The following is a 26,170-nucleotide window of genomic DNA, read 5'->3' on the forward strand; positions in this document are numbered from 1 at the left end:
TTTCCTTGTGGCTGTATATTCTCAGTGTCCACAATTTTAACAGTTGAAGTATAAATGAGTAAATGTGCATTTTCTCTTGGTAGTAGCTTTGTAAAAGCCTTATAGCTATCCATAGAGGTTAAGAGCATAATATGTTTGAGATGAGGTCTCTTAGATGGAAAGAAGGGGGTGTCTCTGTCTGATGAGCTTCACTATGCCTCTCTTGCTGTATGCAATACGCATCTTTCCTGGCTTCGCATATGAACCTATGGCCCGTGGGTCCGAGGGCCTGTATCTTGTGCACATCTGGTTGCTCTGTGTAGCCTTTGCAATGTCTGCACTTGAACTGCTGTTTTAAAGTCTCAGTTGTGGCACATGTTAGCTATTATTTTAATTACTAGAACAGAATTTTAGATAATTATATTAAATATCTCGGATACTACCACTGGTTTCTGTGATATAAGAAGTTTCTAAAACTGAGGACCTTTTGTAGGTGTAATTTGCATAAGCACACATCTGTACTGATGCTATTTGTCAACCATTTGCTCTCTGAAAGGGTGCCTGAAATACCACAAAGCTATAAATCCCCTGCTCTGGTGGGCTTGAACTGACTCTTCAGCTTTCCGAACTGTCTGAACTGTCATCCACTGCAGTTTCAGGAAAAAAAAATACTTCTATTTCTTCTTGCAAAATCTGGATCAGTAACTCCAGATTATGGTTTAAACTATTTCAGCTCGTCTTTCCAATTCTTGGGAAGATATTTATATTGTTTGCATCTCATGTCAAACCATGTTTTTCTTTCTGCTGAATTTTGCCATGTGTTGCTTTGTTTGTAAGTCACTTCCAAGCCAGTAATCATAAGCGCTCCATCTGGTTGGGGAGCAGAGTAGTGATAATGTAAAAGGACATTTCCACTATTCTGTTTAAAAGAATCCTCCATCTGTACCAAATCTGCCATTTTAATGAGATTATAAAGGGTTTTTGTTGTTTTTTTTCTTTTTCAAAGAGGGGAGGAGATAGATTATTGATTTTTTTTTTTTTCACTTGCATAGCTACTCATTATGTGATTGTATCCAAGGCCCTTTCTCTTCCCCAAGCTGAGAATGACTATAGGAATTTGCAGTTCATGTAACTCAGGATGCAAAATAACAAAGGGATCCTGAAAACTTTACCCAAAGTATATAACAAATTGATTTTGTCATTAGTATCGAGCCTTTCCTTTATTACCCTATGTTAATAGCATGCACGTGAGAAATCATCCTGAATGCTGTAAAACTGATCCACAAGGTTAAAAAAAATATAGTGTCACTATGATTTATGATGTGAGCTTTCAGTAATCAGAGCTGAATTAATGGATGTGAATGTGCCGAGATGACTTTTTGGTGCTGGCAGATTTTAACTTTTCTTTGTGCTTTTCTTTTGTCGTTCTGATCGTTGCTCTTTTAAAATTAATGGAGAGAGAATTGAGCAACTTCTCTTGTAGGAATGTCACAACCTAAACCAGGACAGTTTTGTGGAGGTTAATAGGCAATGGTGTGGGTCAATCATCCACCGGTCTCATCATACTAATGTGAACTTGAAAAGCCAAGAGCCAGTGACTGGAAAAGCAAAGTAGCTCTGGCAGAATAAATGAGCAGGTGATGGGTAGGGGAGCTCCTGGAGGGAGCAGGCTGTCACCCAGACCCTGCTGGCACCATCCACGGGACGTGGGCTACCTAGGGAATGAGTGCCCAGCCCGCCGGTAAAACAGACACATGCAGAGACTGTGTTGAACCTTTTCTCTAAAAGCTTTGTTCTTCCTTTCCAAATAAGCAGTAATTCAGCTTTAGGAGAGCTGTTGGATCACCAGTTCTGTGTCACCAGTCATTACCCCGCAACAGGAGGTTGCAGTTCAGTGGCATGGGGACACCACCGCACAATGGGCTTGGTCTTCTGGATGGACTCTTGTGAGTTTCCATAAAACTGCCCAATTTAATCCTTTTATCTACAAAAAGAACTATTCTGCCAGTTTTAAATTTCATGTGATTTGAATCACATTACAGAAATCATCATATTTCCTTTCTCCTTGTTCTCAAGCACCTTTTCAAAGGCAGAAGAAGGGTATTTAGATACCTAGTACTTATTCAGAGCCAACCCCTCTTCAGTTAGAAACAAAAATTCAGTCACTGGATAATAACCCTGTGCTCCTGGGTTTCTAGAACTGGGAGGTTTCCTTTTATTGTTTTGAAATAATAGTTCTCAGTCCTCAAAACAAAGAGTAATGCTAAATCAAAATTCAGCTTTAGAAATTGAATATTTCAGGATACTATGTATGTTGGCAGCTTGCAATAACGACATTGCCGAGGTAACTGCAGTGCAGATGACTGAAATCTCTGCTACAGGGAGCTCTGCGCAGATATGTCAGTGAGGTAAATACATTTAAACTGACTTTGTCATCATCTTGTATTTAAATTGAGGTGGAAGGCTCCTCCACCCCTGTACACAGCTATTAGCTTCTCTGTATTTAGTCAGCGGTAGAAGTGGGTCTTAGTCATAGATACTATAACGCCATAAGCAAAAATGTGCAGAAGCAGAGAGTAGTTGTTAATAGAGTGCATTGTCGCTGACATTAATGAAGTCATTTCAAGCTAGATCACCTGGGTGCATGGCCTACAATATTTATTTAGTGATACATTGAGCTTCAAATTTTGCACCTTCTGAAAGATTTTACATAGATAATTATCAACAAGTTCTGCATTATAACCCAAGAGCATGGAGCTACCACCTGGTGACTGGGCTCTAGTCGATGCAAACATAGAGAAATATTTCTTGAAAATTTGAAATTATTCTTGTAATATTTTACATATAAATAATTTCCTTTCATAGACAAATGAGACATTGGACATATCCTGTCTGACAAAAATATTAGACCTTGATTATTTTTTTTTTTCCTCCTCTTACTCTTTGTTGTTCTTCTGTACCAGTGAATATCCGTGCGCAGCTCGCATGTGTGAGGTAAGATGTGTAACAGGCAAGCGCAGTGCATGCAGTGCAGGTGCTTATGGTGAATTGAAGAGAGTTCAATATTCCCTTTCTCAGAATGTGGACATTCTTTAAACCCACTCCTAATGTAAGTAACTGTAGGGAAGTATGCAGAAAATTCCTGCTGCTGGCAATAACTTCCATTGAAAAGGAAGAGATCTGCTTTACTGAAATAGTGAACCTCTCTCTGGGCTTCCCTCTGAAGCAAAATGATTTTGCTCTTGGTACTGCTTTTAATCTCTCTAGTTTAGAAACTTGAAGTATATAGAGAGCAGCCTTTTAGTTCAGGAAAATAGTCTCTAGAACCAACGACACAAATCTATTATAATTAGTCATCAGAAAATCTGAATAAATATAAAATTACCATGGAGTAGGAGGCAGGCATATGTGGTATTCAAAACACACAGAGTGTAAAATGATGTTATTGTTGCCTTTAGAAATAGTTCAAAGTAGTCTGCATTAGAAAGAGCTGATAAGCAGAATGACAAAAGCTTGTTTCATGAGTGATTCCAAGCAGCGGTGGTTTTCTGATCAGCTGATGCTGCAGCTATTTTGGGTATTCCACAGATCATGATTACATACACGGGGAATGATTGGAGGCAGCAAATATGGTAAGTGAGCCAGGAATCCTGGGACACGCTCCGTTACTAACTTATAATCACTTGTCCTTTGCCATTTAAATAGCCAAGGGAAGTCTAACAAGTGACTGTGCTTAGTTCTTTTTTTTTTTTTTTTTAAAAAAAAAAAAAAAGAAAAAAAAGAAAACCACTTCCTGAGGCCGCTATTTTCAGCAATGGTGCAGTGTCCAAAGTGTTAACTAATTGAGTCATCAGGTTTCATATCTGGCCACAGAAAATGGCAGTGGAAGAGGGAGAATGCTTTCCAGAACAAGTAAGCATTTGTGGATTCTGACATGAGTGAAGTCTGCATACAGAGTTTCTTGTATTAGTGTTTTAAGTCTTTGATTGTATGAGACAAAGCTGGATATAGGAAGAGGTACGTTTTGGCTTGTTTGGTATATTTTGTGTTCTGACAGTTGGATTACAGTATAGACTGAGGCGGCAGTCAAGTGGTAGATGGAATTATTTTTTCTCTCTCTCCTTACCAATGGCTACATTCTGTTCAGGACACTTTGTAGAAGCAGCTGATTTTAAATTGCAGAAATGTTTTGCAACATTTTGTTAATGTTAAGTAACCTAGATAAATGTAACAATGTTGTTCACTGAAATGTTTTAGCAAATCTTGCATATTTTGAAAAAAGTTAACTGAAATCTATGCTTTTAAGGTGTATTTATCAAATAACACACCTACTGACAATCCATAGGTCAATTAAACTTCAAAAGGAGCCTGCTGCTACTATGCTAGTAGTGATCTGTAAGGAGGCACCCATATCACTCTTACTCTCAGGGATAGTCCCAGTGACCTCCAAGGTGCTCCCTGTGGGATTTAAAAATTCCTCAAGTGAGTAAGCAGCTGTGAAATGACATCCCTCTACTCTGTGAACTAGGCTCTGAGGTTCTTCATAGCTTGAGTTATTCACATCAGTTAAAAAAAAAAAGTTAAACCAATTGCTCTTCAGGTTGCTTTACTGCAGAATTAAAATAGCGGGTTCCCAGGAAAAGTGTGGTATCGTGTTATTAATATTGATGAGTGCCGAGCTTTGTGGAAGTGTCAATTAATGGCAGTATTTTTTGAGTTAGAGATATTACCGATGGTAGCACCCAGTATTTTACTAGCTAATTTCCATGTCAGCAATAGCTTTGTGTTCTGAAAAAATACTGCAGTGAGTTCTCTTAAATGTGTATGTTGTTGTTGTTCCCTGTTAAAAACTCTGGTTGTTTTCTGGTGATGCTATTCTTGTTTGTAAATTCATTTCTACCAGTAATTTCAAAACTATGAAAACATTTATTTAGGAGATTTTCTTTGTGAAACAATTTCTTGTAGGAGAAGGTTTTGTTAGATTCAGATGTTTTTATGGTACTTGATTAAACTCTTTTTTTTCAGTCCTAAAAATATTATTTACTCTCTTTTGGTTTTTTTAGCACAATAATATAAATCTTCAGGATGATAAAGATCTTTGCTAATGCTTTATATGAGCCCCAATAGGACAGAACCTGTTGCGGTCCTGTTAGTTTCTGTGTGCAACAGTTTGGAGAGTAGAGGGAACTGAAAATCTCGCTGCTGTCGAGCTGTGGCGTTGGCAATGTGCTGGTCGGCGATACGCTCTGCCCTTCTTTGTTGCAACGGAATGGTATTTACTCTTGCTTTACAGGGTTTTGTTAGAAGTTGCATAGAAACTAGTCTTTCTGTTAGTATATACATTGTTTATTGAAGGTGTAGTAGCTATTTGAAATGGATTTGAGCAATGGAGAAGGGGAACAGTATATATTTGTTTTGTAAGTTTTTTCTTGCTAATGTTGTTTATGGTAAATTCTGATTCTCATTCCCATACTATGGGTTGCCATGTATGTTTTAGGTGTAAGGGAGAAACAAGCTCTACTTCACTGCGTGTTTATCCAGTAGATTTGCTATTCAGAAGTAATACTTTAATTAACGTTGTAGAGTAATGGCTTATTCTATCACCAAATGCTGGGGGAGATTAGTGTATAGGGCTAGTAGGCAGTATTGTTGGCCATAACTTATTTCTGTAAGCGTATAATAAACTGATCTTCACTTTAATGGTTAAACTAACAACTAATTCTAAATCTGTGTTTATTAAAATAGTAAAGATAAAGTCTTTTAGCCCAGTTTGAAAAGCGTTAATTCTTCAGTGAAATTTTTTTTTCTTCGATTAATGATGTGTTTTCCAAACATACTTTATTCTGGTGCTAGGAAACAGTGGTAATTTTCAGATGAAAACAAAATGTGAAGCCTGGTTAAGGTGAAGTAAAATGTTCAAATAGTTCTGTTGTTTTTATTTTTGTCAAAAAATTAGAAGTCCCTCCCATGACATTCAGACCATCAGGATTCTTCTACAGAATTCCAACTCTCTAGTGCACCATGGCTTTGAAAGCCAGAAAAATACTAGTTCAGGTCTGTAACTGCATAGTGATCGTGTGAAAATGGCACCATCTAATTTGCAGTGATTTATCTTTATATTTGATAATTTCTTTTCACTTTAAGAATAAAACTGAGCTATGTTATGTTTTCTTCCCCCCTCTGTTCATCTCAAAGATGCCATACAGCTAAGACTGTTCTCACTTTTATTGTTTTCATCCTGTTCGTACCTGTAAATCCTGATCCTAGCCTTGCCCCCATGGTGGTTTAGACCCCTTCTCCTGTTTCAAAACAGAATTGTGTATTTAACTTGAGTCTAGTTTAAAACTCCTGATAACAATTGTAGGGGTCTGCTTTGTAGTTTTTGCTCACAGATTTTGGTGCTTGGGCTGGGAAAAGCAATTTTCCCATTGGAATCTAAGCAAATCCTCAAATATGGAATATGTGGAGTGAGGAACAAAACACTTTGTAAACTAATTTACATTTGCTGTGTATACCATCGAATACATTTCATCTAGATGGCCCCAATAAATGCTTTCACAGAACTTTCCATGCCATTTCACAAATTTGTAACAGTGAATGTCAGTGTTTAATCACGGAGGAGGAGGAGAAACGGAGCGCTGGGAAATGTGGAGGGTGGTGGCTCTCCTGTGTCCAGCATCACTGCTCTGTTGTCCACGTCATATGGCATCATGTCCAGGAGAAAGGAGACAAGTTTTCCTCAATGTTTCTAACGGTAACAAACAACAGTGTGCGTAACACCTTCTCTGATTTGCTTTGCCTTGCCTTTATGGTTTATGGTAATGCAGTGAATTACAGAATGGATCTGGAGTGCTGGGTCATATCCATGACAGCAGAATCAAATGGAAAACAAGATATGGCAGCAGGGAAATTCAGCTCCTGTAGAAGAACACAACCAAGCCAACACAGCCCAGAGTATTCACTGCAGTATTCTCCAATAGGTCTCATACCTCTCCGATCGCATTTAAAATTGTCTCCTGGCAGGTTGCTCAGCTGCTGCATTTGAGAACTCTTAACTTTCCTGTGTGCAATTGCCCTCGTGAGTTTGCGAAGAGCTAACTAGGTTTTTCTCCTCCTGAACAACCAAAACTACCTCAGCCAGTCTCTGGCTCTAGGGAGATGTTTGAATCCTTTGGTTTATTGGTTCCATCGATTCTTTCTCGTTGTAGCAGGGCATATATATTTCACAGTATTTCTACAAAGAGGTGTCAGAACAGATTGTTCTGTAAATGTTACAAGCTCTTCTAAGGTAAACTGTTACGACAAAGCTCATGTGATGCCTCTAACCAGCCCTGCAGAACTGACTGTTACCAGGTTTATGGCTGTATTGCAAATCTTGCCCAAGGAGTCCTCTTAGTACCTGGAAGCTCTTTAGATAATTTCCACTGACCCTTCAGATTCTGTATCTGCCATTTGAGCTACATGGGCTTTTCCAGCCAGATACTCTCTTCAACAAGGTATTCGGATATCTAAATTGAAAGAGGTTCTTTGCTTCTGACAGAGGTCATAATTCCTGCTCGGAAACCTATACTTTGGCACTTAGAAACTGATAAAGGTTTCTAAGTCCTGCAAGAATCCTTAACAATGTGTCAAAAAATTTACAAATCTAGTAGATAGCTTTAAAACTAGCCATTGAAATGCCTCTTAAGCCTACAAAAGTGTAAACTTTAATTACGTGTGGGATTTGCAATACTTGCAGTGTAAATTGTTGTGTTTCTGCGTATATTTTTGCCACTTCAGAAATGACTTGACCTGTTTACCTAAAACAATCTTTCAATTTAATGATGTTCAAACTTCCAAGGCAGAATTGTTTTGGTTTTGAATGAGAGGGGCATTCAAAAACAGGCATAAAGTGGAAAGGCAGAAAGAGAGCAGGAAACTTCTGACTTCACTGTACTGAAAGCTCTTAATAGGTTGTCTAGCTACAGAAGAGGTTATGTAGCTTATCTATAGTTCCTATAGCTTGCTTACGACAGTATTTTTAGGGAATATTTATGTGCATTACGCTTCCACTGACATGCAGTTTGCTCCACTTTATTACCAGTAACTTCCACTTCACCACATCTGATTGAAGCATATTTACATAATATTTTTGTAATGAGGTTGTTTTGAATGAATAAAATCTCTCTCTAAAATGAGCAATATTATCTGATTCAGGTTCATACTGATTTTTTTTCCCATCTGAAATTATAGACAAATAAATATGCTTTAAAAATATTTTGAAGAGGATTGATGAATTTTTTTTCCTCTCCTTTTTGGATCCTTATTCTAAAATTAGGTGCATGCAGAGAACAGGAGGTGGACCGACTGATATAATTCTTGCAGTGGTCTGAAGAATGTGACTTTGGCATGAAAATGGCTTTAAATTTGAGCCTGAGATGTGCTGAAATTATCTCCATGCTCGTTGGGTAGTCAGTTTCTGAGAGAAAAATAGCAGGGAGGAGATCAATGGCATCTCATCTAGCTTGACATAGAGGAGAGTTATTATCTTCAGGTGAATATAAACATAAGAAGAAACCCTTGAAGCATATCCAGCCCTTCTCTAGCTCTTTGTGACTGTGGTAGCAGTTATGAAAGCCACAGATTTATTTTTCTGTGTAAGTGTATGATAGGAAAACTTTAGAGGGTGAGAGATGAGTCATTACAGGCTCAGAAGTTTCTTTCCAGAGTTTGAAATAAACTTCTAGAAGTTGAGGCTGTCAGCCTGGAGAATGAATCTTGAATTTTAGACACTCAAGTCTTTTGCCTTCAACTGTATCGGATCCTTTTCATTGATTATACATGTGAGTTGGTCACAAAGGGCTTGGTTCGTTGCCTGATTGCACACTTCTAATGGAGTACAGTGATTCACTGGTGAAACCAGTGATTTTACTGGGTTTAGGATCTTGAACAGAGTGTGTCATCACAATTTACCTTGTCATTCAAGTTTGTCTTTTCATACAGGGCAGTCTGATAGCTGAAAAGTCAGCATGAAAGGATTCTTATTTTCCCGTTAAAAGAAAATAATTCTTGTGATTTGTTGTTCATGCATACTTAGAAAGATTGTGTGTGTCCTGCAGATGTACATTGATTTTGTAGCCCTGGAAAATTAGGATCTTGCTTTTGGTGTTACTAGTTTAACACATTCATACTAGTAATTGTTTTCATAAATTCTTTAGGTGAAGCTGACACATCAAACTTGTGTTTCAAAATCTCAAAACCTCATCTGTGCAAACTGGCAAAGGCTGTTGGAAGTTGTGTAGACTCTCGTCTCCTGTCTGAACATTGTCCCTGTGGGATAGGTTTGATCTCAGTTCAGGTGTTTTCTGTAGGGTTGTCAGATGTTAATCTTGTTAGAATTGCGGTTAAATCATTCTGTATTTGTTGGATATCTGTGGTGACAAGTAAATAATATGGAGATGACAGCTTTAGGGGCATTTTCAACTTGGATGTTATGTTCAACGTGTTATATATGTCACATGTGGATGTTAGGCAAGGGTTTCCCATCTAGCTCTGTATGTGTCTTTTGTGCCTTGGAAATCACAACTCCCTTTGCTCTTTATAGAAAATCAAAAGAATAACAGCTACTTTTAATTTCTATCTTCTGCTTGAACTTTCTTAGGAAGCAGTCACTCAGGCATTTAAAGACACTCAGGGCTGGATTAGTTGCATTGTAAGTCACAGGATTGACTAGATTTATAGTCACGCGTAAAGTCTAAGCAACTTATACTGCGAGAAAGCTGCACCATAGCTTCACAGGAAATGTTTGTCATTGCAAGCAAACAACTCACTCTAGACCTCTTGATGCTGTTAAAGGTAGTGATAAACACTTCTTGTACTGGAAGCTGTGAAATATTCTTGTATGTACCAGCCTTAACATTTCAGGCTCTGGGTCCTTTTCAACCATCTTCCACTCCAATACAGGTGGTTCATTTTCAGTGGTAACAGTGAGCACAGATTCAGCATCTTGCCAAGACAGACTCTAATAGGTAGAGTGGTGCAAGTGATCTTGAAAATGGTATATTCTAAACCTGCACATCAGAGACTTACCTTGTTTTGTGGTCTAGCAAGGACAGAGGCTTATTTGTTTGCTTGGATGTTTTCTTGGTTTGGTCAAGGATTTGTAGAAGGAAGGAGCTGAATCTAAAATGCATTTTCCACTCTGTTTTGATCTGCTTAAATGTGTGATTTTCAGGAAATGTTTTATTTTCTCTACAAGCATGTTAAAATTGACTTGCTGTAAAGGGATAGAGCCTCAGTTGTTGCAAATACAGTTGATTATAGATTCACATACAATATTTGCAGAAATATGAGGTGTGTTAGTCTCCACTGGTGTGACCAAGAAGAGGAGTTTCACGCAGCCTGAAACCAATGTAGTTTTTAACTTGTGGAAAACATATCATAGATAGTTAGAATAGGGCGAGTTATGGGGACATTCCAAATAGTATAATATTTTGGGTTACTTTATCATGTACAATACAATAATATGATCAAAGTTGATGATTAAGTTGCATGATAGGGGAAACGGAGGGATTTGTTTGGTTTTTTGACCAATAATTAAATTATTTCTCATTCTACAATCATGTTCAAAATAGCTGGCCTTCCCTAGCCAAAAGATGTTTCTTTGAATTGTCAGGCAGTAGGAACAGAGCTTTTCCTGTTGTCCTGTGGCTTTGTTTAGGGCTGTGATCCCAAAAGCATCTCTCCGAAGGATAATTAACAGCAGAATTGCAGGTAGCAGTTGGCCCCAGGCTGTCACATTCTTATCAGAAGAAAACACGTATGGTAGTATGGTATGTAAAGCATGAGTACACCCATAGTTCTCTGCACAAAGACGATCTCATCCGGTGCAGCCAGCCCCCTTTCGTTCAGACATTGTTGTTAACTGGCCAGTATAGTTTATTTGAAATAAAATTTTATCCCTTACCAAGTGAGTGTAACATATTTGCTTGGAGGAACATTCTAAATTATCATAGGAGCAAAATCCAAGAAATGCCAAGGACTTCCAATTTCCAGCATAGTGCTTAGTGCCCATCAGAGTTGAGCCTTACTGCTAAAAAAATGTCATCAGTTGCGGTAAGCCCACCCTTATCAAAGTGAGCAAAAATGTTATCATCTGTTTCCTCAGATCATCTCATGCTGCTGCAAGACTAGTTTTGTTGAGCACATTTCCAAATGGAAGTAACATAAGTTCATCCCTTAAAATGAGGTCATTGCCTCCCCCCACAACAAATGTTAGGCATGGTTAGCATCTTTTAGTTGGGACTCAAGCCAGAATGCATCCTGCTCCGGCACAATGGGAACCTGCTGGGGGTTTCCCTTCACAACAGCTACTGTTAAAGATGGAGTGAAAAACAAAACCCTGCTCCCAATGTGAAAAAAAGACTGGATTTTTAATCTGAAAAAGAAGCCACTGTAAGCAGAACACAAAGGAGAGAGAGACGAGCATAATAAAAATACCATCAGTATGGGAGGGGGCCTGTGCACGTTGAAAATAATGGCTTTGCACTTTTGAGGGTTCACTAAATAATACATATTCTCCATTTTCTGAGAGAACCCTCTCTAGTCCCGTGGAAAAGCCAGGCCAGACCCTGGGTTGATAGTCAGTGCAAATTTCGTCATAGTTTTTGTCTTTACTCATACTAAATAGTCTCTTACTTCACTGGGAGCACTTGGAGAAAAAGATGATGACTATGTATTTGCTAGCGTTGAGTCAGCATCAGCATTTTCTGTTTTAAAATGGAGGCTTAAGATAATATCAAAGTGACTTAGAAGTTAGTCTTTCCTGTAATAGAAATGTTTCTAACTCACGTAGCTTTTCCTCAAAATGGGGAAATGGTTCTCAGGTCTTACCCCTGTGCGTCACAGGCTCTGCCATCCACCATATGGCAGGACTAGAGGACCTTAGGGTAAAGAAGGTTGGGAAACAGAGAACTGCTACCAGCATGGCTTATCCAGCCTCCGCCCTTTCCAGAGATGTCTCTGGTACGAAGGCTGTTGAAATGAGCTCCGGACTGGAAAACCTGTTGTGGGCTGAGGCAGCCGGCAGTCTGCAAGCTCATCAGCCTGCTTTACATTAGAGAATTGAATTTTTATAGCATAGAATCATAGAATTATAGAATCATTAAGGTTGGAAAAGACCTCTAAGATCATCGAGTCCAACCATCAACCCAACACCACCATGCCCACTACACCATGTCCCTAAGGGCCTCATCTACACGTCTTTTAAATACTTCCAGGGATGGTGACTCCACCACTTCCCTGGGCAGCCTGTTCCAAGGCCTGACCACTCTTTCAGTAAAGAAATTTCTCCTAATGTCCAATCTAAACCTCCCTTGGCGCAACTTGAGGCCATTTCCTCTTGTCCTATCGCTTGTTACTTGGCAGAAGAGACCAACACCCACCTCACTACAACCTCCTTTGAGGCAGTTGTAGAGCGCGATGAGGTCTCCCCTCAGCCTCCTCTTCTCCAGGCTAAACAACCCCAGTTCCCGCAGCTGCCCCTCATAAGACTTGTGCTCCAGGCCCTTCACCAGCTTCGTTGCCCTTCTATGGACACGCTCCAGCACCTCAATGTCCTTCTTGTAGTGAGGGGCCCAAAACTGAACACAGGATTCGAGGTGCGGCCTCACCAGTGCCGAGTACAGGGACACGATCACCTCCCTACTCCTGCTGGCCACACTATTTCTGATACAGGCCAGGATGCCATTGGCCTTCTTGGCCACCTGGGCACACTGCTGGCTCATGTTCAGCCGGCTGTCGACCAGCACCCCCAGGTCCTTTTCCTCTGGGCAGCTTTCCAGCCACTCTTCCCCAAGCCTGTAGCGTTGCGTGGGGTTGTTGTGGCCGAAGTGCAGGACCCAGCACTTGGCCTTGTTGAACCTCATACAGTTGGCCTCAGCCCATCGATCCAGCCTGTCCAGGTCCCTCTGAAGAGCCTTCCTACCCTCATAGTACTTTAAAGGGGAATACACAAATTTAAAAGAAATATGCATTGCATAAAAACTGCATTCATTAACCAGTCATCTGCATTTATGCATTTCTTAAAACTAGAAATAGTCCCTTTTTCTTCCAAGAAAGTACGGGGGGAGGGAGGAGAAGTTGTGCCATCTGTAAAGAAAAAGCTTGATATTATGCACACGTCAGTACTGGTACTCTCATAAATCAACTGTTTATGAAATATTGTCTGAATAGCTATTCCAGAACTGAAAGCTGTGCCCAGGATCTGAGGTCTATCTTTCCAAGAATTAAAACACTTGTAAGAATCTTGATTTTTTTTTTATTTGAGTCTGGATATAGAGATTGAAAAGGTAGCATCCCCTGGAAACACAGCAGGGAAAAGCTTCAGGGACACAGCCTGACAACAGGAATCCTGTGCAAACGCACAGGAAAGGCTGCAATCTTTGTGGCTGACTGCAAGAACATCTAAGATTCGGGGTGCTTTGATGTAGTCCCATGGCAGTTGTTCTCTTGATATTTGTCAAGACAGTGGAGAATCAAAAGCCAATTTTCATCTTCATTTCATGTTGGAATTGATTACAAAAAAAAAAAAAAAAAAAAAAGAGGAAGAGATCTGAATAGATTTGCTAGCATATGGAATGCTCTCTCAGGAATACTGAGGCTTGAGTAATTAGGAGTGGAGAAAATTTTTATAGGTCTGTTAAGGGAATGTCCTGTAGACATGCTGGCTGTGTGGGGTTTGTCTTTCGAATGCCAGCTAGCATGGAAGGTGGAAGTGGGTATATCGAGAATAGTTACCACAGGAGGAGCATTTACCTGTGCCAGTGTCCTGAGCGATGGTTGGAAACCTAAAATCCTTTTTTCCCCTATGGTGTTTTTTAATGTATTTAATATAACAGGTCCTTGATCAGTCTGTGATATGAGCTCCCAGGCATGATGGCAATCCAGATAAATAATTATTAACATTGTTACACTTGTTTGATCTTTTAAATTCTTCAATGATTTGAGCCTAGGCTCTGATGTTGCTCCTGTCTGTGCAATACAGAGGCAATTACAGGCTCTGTCAGGGACTCCAAGAGGCTTTGTTTTAAACAAAATAGTGCTAATTGGAAATTATGTTTTTCTATTGTGGTATTTAAAAAAAATCAATTTAGGCTTAAAATAGAAATGTAAAGTGGAGAAAATTTTAGGTTCAGAAATGTGGAAGTTTTGGTTTGATGTTTTTGATCAATTTTTACTGACCCGTACACTTAGCTTTTGTAAAAGTTGGATAGCGTTCATTGGTGGTTCTGGGTTTTGGAAGTGGAATGTCTGAAAAACAAGGGTATTCAAGGCATTTTGCAAGGTAGAAAAAGCTTGTAAGACTATTCTCAGTCTAAGCAGGTCTGAAGTAATGCTTTAGTTATAGGGAAAGTAGAAGCTGGCGATGCTACTTTTAGAAAGGCTGGAATTGCTTTTGGTTTCCAAAGATGTTGGCTCTCCTTTCTCTCTAATGTTATTGCTTGTTTCTGCTTATGGCAGAGACCGTAATGGATAGAGAGAATCCCAGAAGCCCCGCTGAACTTTTTGCACAATTGTACAACCTCAGCCTGTTATCTCCCTGTGCAAATCTCAAAATTTCTGTGCATGGTGGCCCAGAAAGGGTGAGTTAACCAACCTGAGGGGAGTTAACCCAGTCTGAGGGCTTGGGAGCTTTAGCCAAGGTCAGAAAAAAAGGTTTTCCCCTTTCTCAGTGCACAGGGATGTGTTACACCCTGGCTGGTAGGGCAGCTCATGCAGTTTCACACGCTAGCTCACATCACATTCAAGTAACTAGAAACCAGTAAGGTGGAAACTGGAAGTGCCAACTCATATCAGTGTGGGATACTGAAGCGTGGGAGAGTTCGCGTTATCCCTGGCGTGCTGTTAAATGGCAGCTTCTCTGTGTGCTTCCTAGTTGTCATTGGAGTGCCTGCGCGTATCGGCGCTGCTTTTTCTGTACGGTACCCATCATGCTGGGAGCCTGTCCCTGTCTGAGCAGCGAGAGTCCAGGCTGTTGGGTGAGCGTGGCGCTGTGCCCAGAACCCCACCAGCCCCACCGCTTGGGTGGCAACCTGGCTGCTGGTGTCAGTGAAGTTTCTGGACAGTTTGAGCAAAAGGAGTGAGTTTTGAGTGGTGACTGGCAAAGGAGGAGGGCATGCTGTTTGCTTGAGGGATTTCAGGAATAGATTTGCGCATCACTTAGCAGCACCTGAGCTAGCTTGATTTGAAACATTTTTATACATCCCCAGGCTGCAAGTCTGACCTAACCTTTGTCCTTCCTCCTGTTAAGGAGCAAGTGCTTCCAAGAAAAGTCCTTAAAAGACATAGGCATTGCTCTCCCTCTACAGTGAAACAGCAGTTAGCTATTAATGTGAATATCAGCTATTTATCACTCCTTCTGCCTGTTCCCCCCCTCTCCTCCCCCCCCCCCCTTTTGTTTGAGCAAATAGAAAGGTTTAAATGTTTCTGAGTATGAGCAGTGTTTCTTGTCTGGCATGCATTAAAGTGACTGGCGGGAACTGATTTTCCATAGCAAGCTTCTCTGGTGCATCCCTTCCCCACCCAGAAGCAGCTGTAAACAGCTGACGTTAATTATCATCCACCTGCTGACTGTGCCAAACAGACATGCCATTACACTGTGACAAAAAGGGCTCCCGGTCTATTAAGTCCTCCCTCATACCTTTGGTAATGCTGATAAAATGCTGACCTGTTTTTTACCCCAGTGGCTGCTGTTGCTAGGCACTGAGAAAATGACCTGTCTCCTGTTATAATCTGCATTGCACAGTTCAGATGATCTTCCAAATGAAAGTGTTTTACTGCACCTCTCAAGGCAGCTATTCTTCCCCATAGTCTTTACAGTTCTGACCATGTAGTTTGTGGTAGCACCTTGTTTTTGATAGACCCTAATTAAACATTGATATTGGGGGGCTGTTTTGTTGGAAGCACATCGCAGAAGTTGATTTGTAATGATCAGCGTGGCGTGCTTGGAGAATAATGATTAAGAGCAGGGAAGGTTGTAAGCTGGTAACTTACCATCACAAAGTGGAATGCCATGTGTGTAAAACTCAGGAGAAAATGAAGAGTCCATAAGTAATCCTTCTCTCCTTGGAAGAGAGAGCTTGTTGTATTGAAAGTACCAGTAAGTACTACAAGTCTTGTAGCTTGTACTGGTACAAAGAAGAAAGCAGACTTCATACCCACTTACTATTTTGCTGTTGTTATGCCCAAGATTGCCTCATCCTGCACATGAAGGGGACTTCAGATGGGCTTGAAGCAACATTTGCACAGAACATCCAGTTTGCAGCGGCTGTGTTGACAGGAGAGGAGAAAAGTCTATAGCAAATCCAGAAAATGGGGAATGAAAAAAAAAAAAATTATTTAAGCACTGGATAAGTAACTGAGCTTTGGTGCCAGGGTGTTTTATATTTTATATATAAAGCAGTTACTGCCTTTAATTTTTTTCTCTGAAGGTAATTGTTGCACTCTCTTAGAACCTTAAAGGATCATAAAGCATTTAAAGTTGTAGTGATGTAAGCCTGTGATGAAATGGTACTGAGGGAAAAAAAAAGACAATTCCTGTTATACTAATGGAAAAGAGGGCACAAAAAAATGTGTTGACTGCCCAAGATGCCAGGGGAAGCCTGCATTAGATCATACGATTTGTCCCTCTTGAAAGCTAGCCCAGTTCATTCCACTTGCTCCAAGGCAGGATCAGCATTATCTAAACCGTCCTTGGTGGATATTTGCATAACTTGTTGTTAAAACCCTCTGGGGATGGGAATTACTTTCAGTGATCTCTTTCATGACTTAACCATCCTTTCTGCCATCCTTACATTCAAGCTGAAATCATCATAAAGCAAATTTGCACAACTATCTTTAAAGCAAGATCTGAAAAAAGATAAATGCAGTTTAGATAATGGCACTGTACCTAGGGGTTTCTGGCTACTTCACTGAATGTGGACAGATATTGTAAACAAAATGTGCCATAAAATGAGGAAGGATGGAGAAAATAGAATGTAATCAGATATTAGATTTTAAAACGCCTTAATTTGTAGAACTATGTTTTTTCATTCAGGTAGTCCAGTCCTTCAATGTTGAGTATTTTGGATTTTTTAAAATCTGTCATGTAAGATCTCGCAGTATTGGTCTGGTCTGTCCAGCTTGGACATTAAAGGTGGTGTGGCACTTTTGGAAAGAGCAGAGTGGTTTCCATGGAGTCCTATCCTGAGCCTCAACGTGTTTGTCTTCCATGCTGGGTACCAGATGTGTCCCTGTCTACTAGCCTTGCATGTTAGATAGTGCTGCATAATTCACATTTATATATGAAGTCAAATCTTGTGCTGCCTAGTCAGGCGGACAGCCTATTTACACCACTTGGAGTCTGCATAAGCAAGGAGGGCAGGATTTGACCCATATTTGATAAGGCAGTTTGGAATCCTTTCATGTCTAGTTAAATGTACGTACAATACATTGTATTGTTAGTAACTTCTTTGCCAAGGGAATATATTTTTGTACTGATTTGTAATTTCTAATGGGATTTTTCCTTTTTTTCTTGTAGTCTGACACAAATGCAAGTTACCTGAGAGCTGCTCGAGCTGGCAACTTGGAAAAGGCTCTCGACTACTTAAAAAGTGGAGTGGACATCAACATTTCAAATCAGGTTGAAGAATGTTTTGATCAAATTTGCTGGATAAATGCCTTTCTCACTATTTCTCAAATCTGTCTTTATATTTGCATTTCATGTCAGTGATAACTTATGTGGTTTTCGATGAGCCATGTTTACATATTTTATCCAATTAAAACTTTTATTTTTACCCCTTACCAAGACATCATTTCACTTCCAATTGGAGAATGTTGTGCTATTTAACATTATCTTTCATTCCATTTGTGTTACATCAGATCATGGGACAGCACACAGAACTTGAGACCCCAGAGCTAGTGTATCCTGACTTAATTCATACTCTTTCCTTATAATCTAGTTCTTGTAAAGTTTAAATAAGAATAGTTTTTGGAAGCAGTCCTCTCACTGGGATATAATAATTTGTCTCCTATATGTTGTTTGCTATCTGGAAAACCTTTGCCAATCTTTTCCATTGCTTTTCTTTTTTTCCTTCTTTTTTTTTTAATCAGAATGGATTGAATGCTCTCCATCTCGCTTCCAAAGAAGGACACGTAGAAGTTGTCTCTGAACTGATACAGCGAGGTGCCAGCGTGGATGCAGCGACAAAGGTTAGTGTTCCCTTGTTCACACCAGGCATGGGCACAAGGTGTCGGCCAATTGATTACAGACATTACTGCAGCAGTAATGGCCCACTTTCCATTGGTGGAGTGGTCTCAACGATTGTTTAACAGAAACCTTTTATATTATAGTAAATGTCACAGGTTACTAGTGATGAGATTTACTGAACAAATTCTGGATTCCTGTCTTGCTTTCTGTCCACATCTTCTAGAATAACTTATCCATTAGAAGTATTCAGTAAGAGTATTTTATTGCAAGAAATACTATATTTTAAGGTGGAACATATTCTTGATAGTATTGCCATGTATTCAGGCTCAAGCTTTGTACTCTTTTCAGATATCACTGTCTCTCTTTTCAGAAAGGAAACACAGCATTGCACATAGCATCCCTTGCTGGACAAGCAGAAGTAGTCAAAGTGTTGGTTACAAATCGGGCCAATGTCAACGCACAGTCTCAGGTAAAGTAATATTTCTCCGTTTGGTACTATCAAAAACTTTGCTGACATTAAAATTGTTTTCCCCTTATGAACCATAATATTAGTAAGTATATTTGGTAGATCTCATTGTATTAATGCTGGCTCTTGAAAATAAGGTTTGATAGAGTCAGTAAGATGAATGTAATCCTGCTAACACAAAAAACCCATTATTTTTTCGCTGTTCCACACAGGTAGGTAACAAACAACAGGTGGAAGGACAAAGTTTAAACACACAGCTGCCATTTTATTACTGAAGCAGGCATTTTAGTGAGTGTAGTGCTGAGTTCATTCCCACCTTGTAACTCAACATACAATTAAAACTTTAAATGCTTCCAGCTCTCCTCCTTCTGCTCTACCCCTCATCAGGTGGTCAGAGTGTACCAAGGGGCATCATGGATATATGAAGTCTTGTCTTCCCCCATAGGCATGACAGCACAGTGAAATCCCAGGTTGTGTTCAGGTCTTTTCCCACATGGGATGTCAACCATCAGTTGGGATTAACTCTGAGTTGCCCATCTCATTCACCAACAGAGAAAGAATAGAAATAACATCTCTGTTTTAAGTCGTCCAGAAGCCACACAGACACACACCCCTGGAGATGAAGAAAGTGGAGGCACATCCAGGGGTGTTTGCAGGATACTGGAAGTGGTTGTGTAACAAGCAGCACAGCAAAGCATTTACCCTTCAGCCTTAGATCTGCCCTCCAGTGTCCTATGAGCTGCTAATTGTTACAGACTCAGAAGAGATACTGATAGAACAGGAGGGTAGGAGAGAATTTCTTCAAATGAAAGGGATCCTGTTTCACGTAATTCAATGTCTCAGGCTTAATCAAGCTCATCCCCTTTCCTTGTACAAGGAGGTACTACAAGCATATGCAGAGCTTTTAAGTTTAGTCAAGTCCTTTGAATGAATATTTAGGTCATTATAGAAAATTTGAAATAAGGGAAAACAGTGCTGGTGTTAAAAGCAAAGCAGCAAAATGAAACAGAGAAAAACTCTGGCTCAAAAAATGTGTAAACCACAGGTTGTTGAAAGCCGGGTGGCTGTGCCATAGGAGGTGTCCCTGCATGCCTGCCCCATTCCTGTTCTCCCTGCTTATTATAAAGATGTAAGCATGATAGAAAATGTTTGTTAAAAATATTTTGTTTGTTAATGTTTGTTAGAAAGGGAAATTTAAAAACGTACATTTTAAAGAAACATGTTTTTTCTTAATGGTATCTTAAATAATATGAACAAAATGTTTAATAGAACCTATTTCAAGAATGTTAGTTATTTGTGATCTATATTTCACATTTCCTTCACCTGGACAAAGAAAATAGGCTACTCAGTTCTCCTTTCTTACTCTTTTATACTAGCTAGATACAGCAATATTTGGTTCCAGGCACCTTATAATTTGAATTTAAAGAGAACAACAACAGAAAGTAGTTTTAAGTAATATCTTCCATGACTGTTAAGAAGTAAAAAAAAAAAGCAGAAATATTTCTGGTGGTTTTCCTGTTAAAGAAATTAAGATGGCTTTGAAAGGATCTTTTCTGCTTGTGTTTGAGAACTTGTGTATTCAGCCCTGAAACTAAAAATAATCTGAGATTGTAAACATCTTATATAACTGCATTGTCCATGCACCCTAAGGTTTTGCCACATGTTACTCTTATTTTGCTAACATATGAGAATTAAAGATTTATTCCTCCTCCTCCTCTCCCCCCCTTTCCCCCCTCCCCCCTCCATTATGGATGCCTTTGATGTCTTTGCTTAAGAGACATGTATATTGGCCATTCCACACCAAGCTTTGTCCGTGGTACTGAGCATCACTTGAGCCTTCCTATAGCTTAGAATAAAGTTCTGCTGAATTTGGCATACGCACAGAGAGACCACCCAAAGATTTTTTTGTTTTGTTTTTCTTTTTGATGCTGGCCCTGTTTTCTGTGAGTTTGGCTTTATCTCTTCTTCCCTTGAAGGTAACAGCTCTACCCTGCAGGCAGTGCCAGTGTTAGCAATGTAAGGCCTTCTTTAACCAAATCTTCCTGTCCTTAAAAAAAAAAAAAGTGAATTTTTACTGAGTCTGAATTTTGTACCTCTTCCAAGGGCCTATTTATTACTATTGAAGACAAAATACTTTCTTTAGGCTTGTGGCTCTCTGGCAATTTCAGCCCCTTTTTAAAGAGAGAAGAAAAAGCGAAGTATGGGGGGAAAGATGTTGAATACCCTCCAATAATTTAACATAGGAGAAAAGCTTCTGCTCTTCCTCCAAATGCTAATAATGCTTGGTTCTGAGAATTTTTGCCTATTAATTATTTTCTGAAACTAATAATTAGGAAATGTTTCCTGCTTCCTTTCTAAATGCAAATGTTTGAAACTAAAAAAAATAATCTTTGTTTCCAGCTGAGTTAGTAAATAGATATTGAGTATGCCATGAAATGATAAGGAAAAATGCCAAACTCTGCTGTTCACTATAATAATAACCTGTAATGTGACATATTAGGTACCTTAGCAAGCGCTTTCTGGCTGCTTTGTTTTTCATTAAGCAGAATTCTAACTGTATGGTAACTAAACCGTTAGGCCTTAGTTCTGGAGAGTGCATTAACACATTGCTAACTTTAGGCTTTGGCTCCGGTAGGACTTCAGTGCCTGCTTTATGCTTGTAGCGATGCTTTTCCGAATAGAGACCAAATTATCAAAATACTGGAACAGCAGCAGACCTTGCAGTCTGTGCAAGCCTTGTAAACATGTGGCTTCACAGCTGCTCAGTGTCTTGCTGATGGTAAAGTTCCCCTTGGATCAAACATCCAGTTAACGCCATTTCCTTTCCAACTGTCCTTTCTTCTGACCTCCTATTTGTCTCTGCTGCCAGTGAACCCTGCATGCTCGGCCTCAGGTCACCTGCTTTCTCCTGCGTGCTCTGTGTTGGACGTGTGCCATGCAACTCTGCTCCATTGCTGTGACAGTCAGATGTCTCTCAGCTGTTTTCACCGTAGCTACTATAACTCAGCTGAAATTCACTGCTATAGGTCTTAGGCTACAGTTTCACTTCATCTCTCCAGAGCCCATGTTAATATTTTTTCTTTGATGCAAATATACAGCCAAACTCTTCTCAGCTTATCTCTGTTTGGCTCCATTGGTTTCCTGCAAAATCTCGGTCAGTGTTCTTTGTAACTGTGCTAGCCAAATTGCTGAGCTGCTCTCCCTGCGCCTTCCGCCCTGCCGAAATGTCTGCCCTGGCCACATTCCAGACGTGAGAGTGCTGATACTCTCAGCCAAACCCAGTCATATGGAAGCACTTCCTTAACTTTTCTGTTATTTAAGCCAGATGAAATCTCTTTTCTGTTTTACCTGTTATTTTTAACTAGCCCTTACCTCCTATTTTATTTTTTATTTCCTTTCTTCCTTGTTGTCCCCATGCTCTGGAGTAATCACCAGAAGTGCTGTGTGGTAGAGCGAGAGGTCCGGGGGGATCTTAGCAGGAAGCACTTGAAGAGGGAAGCTGCTGCCCCCATTGCAGCTGATTCTGTGTGAAGTTTACTTAAGAGAAGTCTGAGGTTCACAGAAATCCCAATGACATGAGATCTGGAAGATAGTAAGAAGAAAGACAGGGCCCTAACAAAGCCCACTGAAACCTCAGTGACCTCCTGGCCAAAATGTTTAATGGTATTATCACTCACGCTGGTACCATAAGGAAAGGGATCAGGGAAAATCTAGCAGTGATAAGTCTGACAAAAGAGTAATGCTGAAGGGTAAAAACAAGTATCATGATAGATCAGAGGAGAAGGGGATTGTTGTTCTTATTGCTGATGCTGCTTTGGTTGCTTCAGCAGTATCAAACTGCTCAGTCAATAGTATATGGATGTTTTAAGTTGTTACTATAAAATGTATTTACCAGTAGTTCACGATTCTGTTGGACTGAGGGATGTGCAGTGCCATATGAAAGCCAAGCAATTTCAGGTGCAAATCAGCAACATCTATATATTCCTTTAGTGGTATCTTGAACCCAGGACAGGTTTCATGACTTCATTTTGCTGTTTTGGTTTTGTGAGTCACATCAAAGCTGTGAATTTCAGAAATGCATAGAACAATAGGGAAGAATACATTGTCTTAATGTTAGTACCCAAAAATTCAATTCCTGAAATGCTGTGACTTGTATACAGTTAAGGCAAAGACAAAAGCATTGACTGAAAGAGGAAAGCACTAGCCAAAGAATGAGTTAAGCTCTGCAGCCTCTAATACTTGTATTGCATTGATTGAAATCACTCACTCAAGCATAATTTGAGAAATCCTCTAATGTGGTCGGAAACACTGATATACCTCTGTCTCAAACTACTGAGAACCAACAATCCTGAGATCTCCTGGTGCCTGAAATATGAAGTAGTTCAGTGACCACAAGCAGGCTATGCTCAGAAAGCAGCTCTCTGAGGAGACAAAAGGCATAAGTAGCCAGCACAAGTGAAAGAGAAGTCAAAGCTAATGGAGAGAAGAGAAAAAATTGGGAAGTATTCTGAAAAGCTATTGCCCTTGCTTTTGCTACAGACTTTGCCTGTCCCATTTTCCATTTCCATTGCTGTGTCTGCATTTATTGGGAATCATAACTCATCTCTACCAAATGGTCTGTCCAGATTGGTTTTTAGTTTGACTTCACAACAGATGTAAAAGGAAGTGTTCTCTCTTAGCTATGGGAATTGTATCTGGTCAGCTGAAAGATTCCGCTGTGACCTTTTAAATAATATTACCCTTCTCATATCTTCATTTAAATCAGGGAAGATCACGCCATTAACTGGCATGTAAGCATGTAGTTTATTTGGTTTCCTCCTAATCTACCTGAGTTTGGCAGATCTGTGGTATGTATAAAATGTTTGTGGAGTGTTTACACTCTTGTTTTCCTATTTCAGAATGGTTTCACTCCATTGTATATGGCAGCCCAAGAAAATCACCTGGAGGTTGTTAAGTTTCTTCTTGACAATGGTGCCAGTCAAAGCCTTGCCACAGAGGTAAAAGTTTGAATTTCACACTTTATGAATGAAGTAAAATGTGCTTCAGCAGTGATTCTTGCCAGCTTATATCAAACTAGTCTTTTAGATACAAAATTAAAGACCACTAAAAAGTTCTCTCTGCGAAGTGTGCTAATGAATACTGATTGGCTTTTCAGGAATTTAAACCATCTCTTGCCATTTCTAAAATAAAAAATGACTTTAACTAGAAACAGTTCTAAAAATAGATGTGTTCTTAGTCATAACTGGTAATCTTTCAGGTTAAGTGCTCAAACAGGGAAGCTGTGTGCATAATATAAAAGTTCTCTGTGCTTTCATTAAAAATACTGAGTAATGCGGAGGGCAACCATAAAGCAAGAACAACTGTTTACCTATGCTTTGGAGCCAGCCCTGGGATATCGGGGAAAACCCAGGCTTACTTAGTGCTTGGTGTATTTTCTGAACTGCATTTACTGCCATGTTGATACCCTCTCTGTAGCACCCAGTTATCACATCTGATCTTGCAGTGATAATTTCAAACAGAAAGATGCCAGGTCCATTGTTGAAGGTGTTCTGTGATCTTTCTAGAAGAACACTTTTTTTTTCATGCTTTAAAAAGTATTTGTAACTCAAAAAGGCAACTTGGAAGGAAAAAGAAAGCAGACATATTAATAGTCTTGAATGTACTGCATTGAGATAAGTTTTTAATCTGATGAATTTTCAGTTGTCTTAATTCCAAGATTTTGCTTCCAAAAAAAAAAAAAAAGATATTTCAGTATGTGTTCTCTCTAATATTTATTAAATTCTGATTGTTCTATCTCAACTGATTCCATGAGGGAAATAATGCTTATTTGAAAAAGTCTTACTTTTTGCAAAATATGAAATGCAAAATTAGTTTATTGCATCATTATACCTTATAGTATCATTGTATAATGATGCATGTATGGAACCTTTTCTTCTCTTCTGAAGTCAGCACTGTAAAAAATGAATCACTAATGGATCAAAATTGTGTTTTCAGAATCACTAAAAATTAGTTATAACTAGAGATGTGCATTAGAAACTACTTTCTGGAAATACCTAAAGATATGAAAGCCAAGATATACCAAAATGAAGTATTTTAAATCTGGAGAATTAATTGAAAAATTGTAGTTTTCAGAACACTGATTTCTATTTCTTTGTAAAAACTTGGAAACAAAAAAGTCACGGGACCCCCAGAGATGTACAATAGATTCAGACTTCTGAAAATATTCTTGCCACTGTATGATTTTCTGAAAATAGAAATTTTAAAAATTGTGCATGGGTACTTGGTTCTTTTTCTTTAGTATTGTTTTTCCCTTGAGCATTGTATGTCAGTTTAGGTTGAGCTTTTCTCCAACTCAGCTTGATGATAAGGTGCAATCTAATTTTATCCATGGAGAATTCCTTTGAAGATACCAGACTACAAAACAATGTTGCCTTTATTGCCTTACTTGTTTGTGATAGTTGTTTAAGGGTGCTTTTTTATTTTCTCTTGGTCCAAGTTTTCATATAAATCTGATTTATCTCTGTCTTTGTAAGTGCAAAAGACTTTGTTATTAAACGATTGCCAATTAGATAAATATTCATTAAAAATAAAACTCTTTAACAAAAGTGTTTTAATCTAAATAAAAAAATAGAACCAACTATTTACTTTAAATTGGTTTTAGTTTTTTGTGATTTTGTTTTGTTGTTTCTGGAGTGGGTTTTGCCTTATGTTTTAAAGTGCAGTTGCTAATTATAGTACTGACATCATGATGCTTGCAGTTGCTTTTTGTGGGTAGGCATCTTCAGAGAGCATGTGGTGGAAACGTGTTCTTGTCGGTGCTAATATTCTTGGTCGCAGTTTGCTTGGCCATGGTACAGTGATCTCTGCACACACTGAAATGATGGGCAACTATCATCAGAGTTAGGCAACTGGGGTATAGGGGATGGCAGCTGTTCTGCGGTTGAAATGAAGTGCTCCCTCCCATTTGTCCACTCCCTTTTCCCTAAGGAAAGGAGAAAATGTGTCCCTAGGATTTTTTTTATATTATTTTACCAGCGTTTTTAGCAGAAAAGAAAGCCCAATGAGAAAAGACATTGTAGAGAGCTAAACCACTTTTCTTTGTGAAGCGGCTGACTGTGCCACTGCTGTTGGCTGTATAAATAGACCAGGAAGCGAATGTCTCTGGGTCACTAAGGCGTGAGCTGTCGCAGGAGCCTCCGTTTCTGCAGGTACACCGTAGCTATATTGCCAGAGCCCTCTTGTGGGGATGCTTATGGAGTTTTTTGGCCTTCAGAGCTACACAGTATTTTTCACACCCTGTGCTGCTGTCTGCCTGCAGTCTGAGGTTGCACAGTTGTTTTACCCCAGGAGCCGCTCACTGACCAGGACCACAGCCCAGAGCCCTGCCCCGCTGCTGGAAGATGGTGAGCTGGAGGCAAAGGAGAAGGCTGTAGTTAAATGAGTTAAAAAGAACTCATGAAAAAAAAAGCTTGTTAAGACCCAAGGAATTTCAGTGATTT

The 26,170-nt window shown here is 39.4% G+C and overlaps 1 protein-coding gene across 1 annotated transcript in view; it reads left to right on the forward strand.

The window, feature by feature from the left end:
* Positions 1-26,170, forward strand: part of ANK3 (ankyrin 3) — a 210,693-nt gene that overhangs the window by 42,712 nt on the left and 141,811 nt on the right. Inside the window, exons 2-5 of the mRNA XM_075154275.1 lie at positions 17,537-17,638; positions 18,109-18,207; positions 18,576-18,674; positions 23,570-23,668. Coding sequence (XP_075010376.1) covers positions 17,537-17,638; positions 18,109-18,207; positions 18,576-18,674; positions 23,570-23,668 — 399 coding nt within the window. The remainder of the gene's footprint in view (positions 1-17,536; positions 17,639-18,108; positions 18,208-18,575; positions 18,675-23,569; positions 23,669-26,170) is intronic.

This window comes from Calonectris borealis, chromosome 7, assembly GCF_964195595.1.
Source record: "Calonectris borealis chromosome 7, bCalBor7.hap1.2, whole genome shotgun sequence".
Classification (NCBI taxonomy): domain Eukaryota; kingdom Metazoa; phylum Chordata; class Aves; order Procellariiformes; family Procellariidae; genus Calonectris; species Calonectris borealis.